General features: G+C 33.9%; 3 protein-coding genes across 3 annotated transcripts; 2 read left to right on the forward strand and 1 right to left on the reverse strand.

The window, feature by feature from the left end:
• Positions 1-2,387: 2,387 nt before the first annotated feature.
• Positions 2,388-2,698, forward strand: Tsp_06304 (conserved hypothetical protein). The gene is made up of 2 exons (XM_003378325.1): positions 2,388-2,495; positions 2,588-2,698. The coding sequence occupies exons 1-2, from the start codon at positions 2,388-2,390 to the stop codon at positions 2,696-2,698; spliced, it is 219 nt and encodes a 72-aa protein (XP_003378373.1).
• A 966-nt stretch (positions 2,699-3,664) lies between these two features.
• On the forward strand, positions 3,665-6,584 carry Tsp_06303 (conserved hypothetical protein). The gene is made up of 3 exons (XM_003378326.1): positions 3,665-3,935; positions 4,343-5,715; positions 6,465-6,584. Exons 1-3 carry the CDS (start codon positions 3,665-3,667, stop codon positions 6,582-6,584), a joined length of 1,764 nt encoding a protein of 587 aa, XP_003378374.1.
• Positions 6,585-8,717: 2,133 nt separating this feature from the next.
• On the reverse strand, positions 8,718-9,786 carry Tsp_06302 (conserved hypothetical protein; the record flags this gene model as incomplete). The annotated part of the gene is made up of 5 exons (XM_003378327.1): positions 8,718-8,854; positions 8,942-9,223; positions 9,331-9,385; positions 9,519-9,597; positions 9,680-9,786. Coding segments are annotated over 5 exons (660 nt in total), but the record flags the coding sequence as incomplete, so codon positions are not given.
• Between the last annotated feature and the right edge of the window lie 69 nt (positions 9,787-9,855).

Below are 9,855 nucleotides of genomic sequence, written 5' to 3' on the forward strand. Positions count from 1 at the left end.
GTGGGGAAATGGAATAAAATGAACAATATGACGATGTCAACGCAGTAGCAGTAGTGTTGATAACATCAATATACGCCAAATTGCATGACGTTATTCGAGTTGTGGCGTTGATTTAACTAAAACCTTTGCAAATGTTATAATAGAAGAAAGATATACCAAAAAACATTTTAAATACCATTACTGTTGTTACAGAAGAGAGTTTAAAAATGTTTTTTATTCTATTGCTTTTTTGAAATAGAATATAATTTGACTTGTAAATGCACTGCAGCATCTATTTTTGATTATGTTTATGAAAGAAATTATTTATTATTTGATTTGCATATACTCAAATAAGCCTGCAGTAAAAGTAATGTCGCGCATTTATTTGCTTTGATTTGATTTGCTATTTATTTTATTCGCTTGATTTATAGCATCTGTTAAAAAATCTTTCTTTCAAACTTGCAGATCTCTTTTATAAGTGGACTGTATGTTTTTATTTATAACGATCCAAAACAGTTAATGTTGTTTTATTCAATTTCAATCAGTTGAATCAAGAACGGGGAATAATACAATAGCTGAATAGCGGTTCGAAACGTTTGCAAAGCTAACTTTCTTGCTTCTCTTCCCTCTTCACTCTTATTTATATATGTTGGTTGACTTCATTCCGTGTTTGATGGCTCAAATTTCCGAGGAAAATCCAATTAAAATGGATTGTTTGTACAACCGTTTAATCTGTGTGGCTCCTGTGATTGGAACAGCCGCGCTGTCAGTAACATTTCAGTTTTGACAAGTTGTCAGTAACTGATCCCCGAAGTTGACAGGTATACAGCGTGAACGCTGACCCTTTGACCGTTCCATTGCCATTCCATTGTCTACCGTCAAGAAAAACAAGGATGTCATCTTACATTGCGTCGCCATTGTCTGGTTGCAGTAAACAGTATTTTGGTCGTAGGGAGTTTAAAAATTGATGAGCATGTATAGAGAAACGATTTCTCAACAGCATCATTATTGGTTTTGTTTGACACTTAAATTTCTCAGCTGTCAGAGGGTACTGAAGGAGATGGCTTTCACGCATCGCTACGTCGTATAAATTTGAAATTATGCATCTTCTATTATTTTTCGAAAGAAATTTAAAAGCCCTAAAATACAATTCACATTTTGTTTGAGTTGCTGTTATTTGTCATTTTCTTGTTTTCAACGTTACGTTGTTTAATGTGTTATCACTGTTTGTATTTGATTGTACTTTTTTATCTGTAAAATTTATTCTATGATGCTCTACTGCAGTGGTTCTTAAACTTTTCTGGGCTGCGATCCACTTTTGAAAACGGTAATTTTTCGCGACCCACCTGCTTGCAATGCATATTTTAAAAGGCAAGAGGTGTGAAATAAAAAATATTAGTTTAATACTTTAAATTTTTAAATGCATACGCCTAATTATAATGTATAAGTTTATTTGTCAAATGCATAATGAGATGTACGCAAACAGTGGGCTTGTTTTCTGTTTTGACTGATGACTTCATCGACGTCCACACTAATACGTGTTAGTTTTAGTCGTAAAGTGTTGGATATTTGTAGCTTATTTCGAAATTTGCTTTTAATTCCAATATTGCTGAAAATCAAATTTTGCACAAGTTGGAAGTAGTGAAAGGAAGCAGCACTTTTAATGTTGCGGTAGAAAGAGTTGGATATGTGTTTTATTCAAACTGACAGCCAAACGTTTGTTATTGTTTTATGATCAAAACTGACTTTAAACGAAGAATCTTCAGACAAATCGATTAATTCTCCATCTGCTTTTGTGGATATGTAGGTACGGACAAGATCTGCGTGCCATGAGAAACCGGACAGAAATAGTGATTCTCAGGTCATAAGTAACTGAATCATAGCTTAGTTGTTCACCTAACAATTTTCGATGAGTAAAAGTCTCCTAACAAAATGAAGACTGCTCCCGTACTTTAATATTTTACGCGACCCTCCCCCCCCCCAAAAAAAAAATCTGACCGCGATCTGCTGGTGGGTAGAGACCCACACTTTGAGAACCACTGCTCCACTGCATATATATATATACAAAGTAACATCATCAACTGCATTACTTAATGTTAAGTAAGAAGTTGATAGAATCTACAGCAATTTCTTTTTGCTACTCCTTCAGAATTGTTCAAGGGAGAACTTACATTTCAAACTTTGGGTGTTCCTCAGTCCGACTATAAACTTTTCGACTTATTGCTAATCACAGGCAGATTGCAACGGATTGAACATTTTGAAAGCTTCTTTCAAGCTATCTATAATTTAGTAGTAGTAGATTTTACACCTTAATCCGGGTACCTGTCTATATATGTAGACACTTGAAGTTTCGTCATGTTTAAGGCTTATTATATACTAGAAGGTCTGTGGCTCGTCTTGTTGCTGCCATGGATGAGAACATTCATCTAGAAGTAATGGACTACTGGAAAGAATTCAGCACTGCTGATTGTTTGTGCCTTATTATGGTATCCGTTAGGGAATTAAAAGTTGAGACGGTAAACGCGTGTTGGCGCAATCTATGGGCAAATTGCGTATAACTGTCGCATTGGCACATCAGGTGCATGGCGGTAATGTCTAAAACTTGCAGGAATTAGAAGTAACAGAGCTAATTGAATCTCACATGAGTGAACTTACAGATGAAGAACTTGTAGAAATGACTGCGTCGATTGATGAAATAAAAGATGCCGATGACAGATGAAACTGAGCAATTAACTTTGTAAGAACTTGCGGAAATTCTGCTTATACACTTAAGCAGGAAGAAGAAAAACCTTTTGAAACGGACTCAAATATGGTTCGCGCGATTAAGTATAAAAGTGATTTGGAAATAGCTGCGGAACCATATCAGCAACTTCTGAAAAAATGAAAAAAAAGGAAGAAACAACTTCTGATAACAGTGTTTTTTGAAAAAGATACGCCGGACGGTACAAACACATCTGGCAAGCTTGCATAGAAGAACATGAGTGAATGATGTGAATGAATAGAAGCGACAAGTATTCAAAAAATTCGACATTCGACAAATTATTTTTTATTAACTTAACACTTTTATCATACTTCTAAATATTCTTTACAATTTGAAATAAAAAGTTTATTCCATGCATGTTTCATTGTTTACTATTAAATTCACCATTTCATGTATTAGGGTAATGAACGCATTTTATTTAGTAATCTAAGTTTATAATTATTCTTATTATCATGCCATATATGTGCTACATCTATCATGCAAAGCTATGCAAATTATATTATTGCATTGTATAAATGGCCTCAGACATAATTTCATGAATAACTTTATTTCTAATAATAATAATTATGCAAAATTAAGACTTTTCCTTTTAATAATATTAGGATTTCTTTTTTGTAAATATTTATGCTTGCTATTAATAAAATGATAATATATAATCAAAGTTAGTAATAAATTTTAAATATATTACGCAATTTTACATTTGTTGATTCCAAAATAATCTCTGAATTCTTTTATTTATTAAATAGCATTCAGATTTTAATCATAATGAGTTACTTCTCATTACATCTGCTTTTAGGTCATGACAGAAATGCAAGCTAAAATTACACATTTGATGCCATTCAAATTTGCTGTTTTCTCACGATTGATTGTTTGAAAATTCAAGGAATTGCAAAATTGATTTGATTCTTTTCTGCTCTGTTCAGAATGGACGATGATCCATCACCATTGTTAATATTTTTTAATGAAAGAAGCTCTATCTGGGACACTATCAGTCGTTTATTTCTATTGTTTCAACTTCATTTGCTTTTTAATGAAACCATACCTGGTCTATTTCGTTGTCTTCATGGATATGAAAATGCGACGTATGAATATATCAGAGATTTATTTTTGTCTGAAGATCGTACACCATATTATAAGTTTTGGTCAAATTACAAGGATAGTGGTATGATGACATTGCGCGTTATCTATTTCACAGGTATGTGTTTTCATTTTCTCTTTTCTTAATCCTTTTGTGAGTCAGATATATAACTAACTATAATATGGATATGCATTTTAAAATTATTTAACACATTATGTATGTATGTGTTCTGAGATGCCATTTTTAATGCACACCAAATTTGAGTTTCACCTAGTAATTACAAATTAATGGCTGCAAGTTATTCTACATGTATTTGCAGCATGGATATTTTAATGGAATAAACATTTAAATTCCATACAACATTGGGGCCTTGAATTTCAAAATTTACTAAGAAAAAAAACTATAATTATAATGCTAAAATATGATGACACATATTAAAATTTGTGTTATATTAAAATTTTATTGATGTAATTATTTATATCAAGCAGTACGTTATAATTAAACAAATTTAAAATCATTTTTAGCTGCCTTTACGATGCTTTCACTGATCTTCTTTACGACGAAAGCTGTTGCAAATCTTTACACACTGATTATTCGACTAATATTTTTTTCTATAGCTTTGACCTTTTTTATTTCAAGTGAAAAAATGCAATTAGATGTACCCTTTTACCCCAGTACGTTTTATTTTCATTTAAGTAACACATGGATATGCTTGGGCGGCTTAATTTTGTGCACCTTACTCTCAGCCGTGTTTATAAATTTGAGATTGCTGGCAAGTACTGTAATGTTCATTTTATTTCTGATCGGCATCATGGGGTTTAAAGTAGAAGGTGGCAATAATTTGCATACAGCACTGAAAATCTGGTCCAGTGCATTGCTGATTTATGAAGCATGGCAAATTAAACATAAATGGTATTATTTGGGTTATGGATTGATGGATGAGATGAGAAATCTAGCCGGCATTATTCAGCTGATGCACAACAATCCATATTTATATTTAGCTTTATGGGAACGTTCTTGCTTGAGCAGCGCTCTCAAAGCTTTCTGCGCTTGCAATCTGGTCTTTTCTTTACACCACCATCATCCACTGGATTACTTTTTGACAAAAAGTGCTGAAAGTGGGGTATCAGTAGTTGCTAGCGCTTACGTGCTCAGTCATTTCATTGTCAAAGTCTACCACACTTTGTCCAACATCATTGGCACGGAAATGCGCCAAAAAAATTGGACTTGCATTTTATTCTTTATGATTGTACTTACCGCCATACACAACAGAATATGTTTCATCAGTCCGTCAGAAAGAGTGCAACTGATCTACCTTTTCCTCAGCTGGATTTTGATAATTATTTGCCACTGTCTGCGCGCTCAAATCAGACATGCTATTACAAGAGTACAAGACGGTGTTCAACCATGGTCCATTTCATTGTTAACAATACCGATACTGCTTGTATTCAGCGGATTGGTGTTAATGTACTTGCGAAATGATACAATGAAACTGATGAAGCTGCATTTCATTAAACGTTTTTTAGCAGCTCATCTAGCAATCAGATCATACATTCTAATTGCTGCACAGCTAATTGCGCCTGCTAATTTGTGGAATACAGATCACGTTTGTACAGTGCTAAATCGATGCTGTGATTTTATATTTACACTTGCGTTGCTGTACATCACAACGCCATTCAATTCTGATTCCCAAACTGACCTTTTCCGTTTGTCTGTAATCATATTACAATGCTGGCAGTGCATACCAACTTGGATGAAACCTCAGGTAAACCAGTTCATCGGAATACTACTTGTTAAATGGCGCTTGATGCGAATGAAAAATGCCGATGAAGCTACATTACTTCAGCTAGCTGACATATGCCCAATTTGCCACTGTGAGTTAGATACAACAGCTGAGGTAAAAGTGACAAAATGTCGACATTATTTTCACAGAGATTGCTTATATCAATGGTTGCGCATCAGAGATGACTGTCCTGCATGCCGAGAAACTTATATTTAATTTTTATTTGAAATATTGAAAGAAACACTTTTGTTCCTCCATTTATCTAATGTTGTAACTACAAGAGTAATAGTGATATTTCTACTTTTTCTTTTTTTATAATTATTTCATTTCATATTATGTATTTTATATTTTTATTAATTTACCATCATTATATAACAACTGCTCATTTATTATGCTGGCAGCAAGAGCAAGATGCTGCTTATCCGCTGAACACAGAGAGCACAGTGAAATGATCAATAAGATGCTGCTATTAAAACGAAACATTCTTTCCTTATGGTGCTCTTGGAGAACTCAAGACAGGTCCGGTAATCACACAGTTCAAAAACATTGCTTTGTAAAATTGACTTGTTTTTGCGTTTGCCAACGCTGATGTTACTCCAAACGCTCATTGCTGCAGCAGAGTTAGGCATTGTCTAACTGTTGTCAGTTTGCTCTGCTTATATACATTTATTTCTGCTTATCCATTCTTAAACAAAATGAAGAACTCTAACATAACTACGCAGTTTGAAACAAATGAACCAAAAAAATATTGGCATAAATTGGCTGAATCAGCGTGATTGTCTGGAAGCTTCTGTGAACTTAGCTTGTTCTCCTCTTGCAGTGGTTAAAAAGCAGAGAGCGTGTCATGACTTCCATCTATGCAGATATACCGTAACAGCAAAATTACCAGAGAAGATGGTGGTGACGACGCCGCTGCAGAGCCAATTGTGAATAAATCAATCCAGTCGTGCATCAGGCATGCTTTGTCTACTTCTGCTACCTGAAAACTATTCAGCCAGAATCTCCTATGGTGGAATTTTCACAAAATACAAAATACTGCCCTTCACCAACAGTTGAAGCTAAGCTTCCATTTCACGTAGCTAATTCTTTAACAGGGTCATCTAACCTAAATTAGAAGGTGAAATCTGAACGAAGTGAGTAACCAGACATATGGATGTAGTTACTGGTCTTAAACTGTCCTCACATTTTATAACTCTTGCTGGGAATAGAATTTATTAGCATAAAATAATATACTACCTAACGTGATTCACTGTTGGTAAACCAAATGGTCGTGATGGTAAGCAAAATTCAACTTCCTCATGAAACAACCTACCACTAGCCCGTATGATATTTTCCAGATATTACGTGCCATTGTTACACAATGATTGAGGCTTTGATCTGTTTGCTTCGTGAATTTCTGACGCTGCAGCTGTTTGAAGACAAGCCAAATGATTTTTTGCCTGTACACTTTCTAATGTGCCAAGCATGAACACTGTTGCTCATATCAATCCGGCAAGCTTATAAATCAATCACTATACATGCTAAATAAATTTTGTGTCACTATATTGGTTTTTTTATTTTAGTAGTTGTTCAGTAGTTTATTATAAATGTTGCTGCTACTGTTGTCACAGTTCCGGTAGTAGTATTCAAACAGCTGTACGATTTTGTTTTCCTTGTTTATTGCTGCAGTCATTTTAATTCACTTTTATTCCTAAAATAAGTTATAAACAGATATTAATATAATGTAGTCATATAAAATACCTGAAATATTGAAATAATCTTTTATCATATGGTTGTTGCAAATATGCCATTTTTCTGTTTCAAACTGTAGACATTTTTGATATGTCCCTCGTTTGAAAACAGTAATGCAACAGTCATACTGAAAGAGGAAGCTCTTTGCACTGAAAGCAAAAATCTACCATACGCTTGCTTGTTCATAGCATAAACAATTGTTTAACACTACCGCAACCATACTTTGTAAACAGAGGAAAAACCATACTTTGACAAGGAAGCTCTGTGGTTATTGCATTTGTTACAAGGCTTTTTAGAAAATTAACAGATGAATGCCAACATGCAAGATGAAAATTTTGCATTTATCTTTTAATGAGTTGTTTAACTTAAAAGTAACTGAACTAGTGATGGTCGTCCACAAAAATGAATTGTTTACTTCAGGATTTCAGCAAAACTGTTTTCAGAAGAATTGACAAAAAGTGCATTAGGATATAGTAGTTAAATATCAGTATTTCACAATTGAGAATTTTTTTAACTGCAGCATTCATCAATAAAAGGTATATAGCTTCACTTCATTTCATCGTGTAAAGGGAAAATTTCTGAATGTAAATCTAAAATATGAAATGATATTACAGCTTTATTCTTCAGTAAAATAAAAATTGGTTAAACCTTTGGTATTTCTTTCATTTTTTTATTATTCAGAAAATTTTTCCTGAAATCTGCAATAATTTATACTGATTACCAAGATAATGCTATTAGCTGTATCAAAATTTCTTTCAATTAAGAAATTGCTTTGATAATGCTTAGTCTGTTTATCGTACAGTTTTCATGATATATATTAAGAAGCAGCAAGACAACATTTACAACAACATTGCACGTTACTTTTATTCAGAAATTCAGACTATACAGTTTAAAAAACAAGATAAGAGCTGCATATTTGTTTAGAAGAGCAACTGCTGAAATGTAAATCAGATAACCAATTCAGCTGATGCAAGTTTTATTGAAAGATAAAGAATATGATGAGAAGATATAAATAAGCGTAACTATGACAAGCATAATAAATGAGGATCTCAATTCAACAATTTCTTTCTTAAGTACAATCGAAATTAGACGCTACATTGCATTTATCATTGTCACACAAATTTGGCGTATTACTGAAGTAATCAACGCATCTGCTACTGCAGCGCTGACCGTTGCTTCTGTGTTCGACATCGCCGAAAACTGTTAAATTCATTCCATTTTTACCATACACACACACACACACACATAAACACACATACACATACACAATAAGAAATATACATATATTGATTTTTATGTTTATACAAATAAAATATGATAGGCAGTAACAGTAACTACTGAAATCTCAAACTAACAAAAGAGGAGCAGCAAATCAAAAACATACATCACATACGACGCCGCGGCCTTAGCATCTCCTCCCTCTGCCTTAGATAAAATTCAAAGGCAGAGGTCGCCATTTCATCCATTTCAAATTCTAATTCAGGCCAGTACGTCCTCCCAGACAAAGAGAATGACGACGACTCTTCACAGAAAGAATAAAAAACATATAGCCAGTCGTTAGTCCGGTATGATCCGTCTATTTCTATTACTCGAAAGCTCGCCCGAAAACTGTCTGAAATCTCTGAAGCCTCTGAACCTTCTGAATTCCCTGAATCCTCTGAACATTCTGAAGTCTCTGAATCCTCTGAAATTTCTGAGGTATCTAGAGATTCTGAAGAATATGAACATTCTGAAGTCTCGGAATCCTCTGAAATTTCTGAAGTCACTGAATCCTCTGAAATTTCTGGAGTATCTAGAGATTCTGAAGAATATGAACATTCTGAAGTCTCTGAATCCTCTGAAATTTCTGAAGTCACTGAATCCTCTGAAATCTCTGAAGTATCTGGAGATTCTGAACAACATTCTTAAGTCATTGAATCCTCTGAACAATCTGAAGTCTCTGGACATTCTGAAATCTGTAAACATTCCAAAGAATTTGACATTCTGAATTCACTTAACCTTCTGAACATTCGGAAGTCTCAGAAAATACTGAAGTCTCTGGACTTTCAGAAATCTATAAACAATTCCAAAGAATTTGAACATTCTGAAGTACAAAATGCTCAAAACATTATGAAGTCTCTAATTTTCTGAAGTCTCTTGACATTCTGAAATCTCTAATATTCCTATAAATTACATTCTGAAATCACTGAATCCACTGAATCTTTGAAGTTTCTTGACATTCTGAAATTCTCCGAACATTCTGGAGTTTCTAAATTTTCAAAACCTCTGAAGATAAATCACATAAAAAAAATGCGCTCAATTTCATATGCAGTTGTTGAAAACTCCAGGTTGTGATGTAATTCTTCACCGTGGGGCAATCTTCCGACTTGAAGACTCATTGGAACAAGTGCTTTGCCGAGTTAGGGTACGGCTCGAACCGTCATTTGGTTGGCATCGTGCACCTCTTACCACCAACTGATGAATTAAAAAACAAAAAAGGAAAATAAATATTATAACCCTGGGCCTAAAAGCTAAATGAAACTT

Source organism: Trichinella spiralis (assembly GCF_000181795.1).
Source record: "Trichinella spiralis strain ISS 195 chromosome Unknown Scfld4, whole genome shotgun sequence".
Lineage (NCBI taxonomy): Eukaryota > Metazoa > Nematoda > Enoplea > Trichinellida > Trichinellidae > Trichinella > Trichinella spiralis.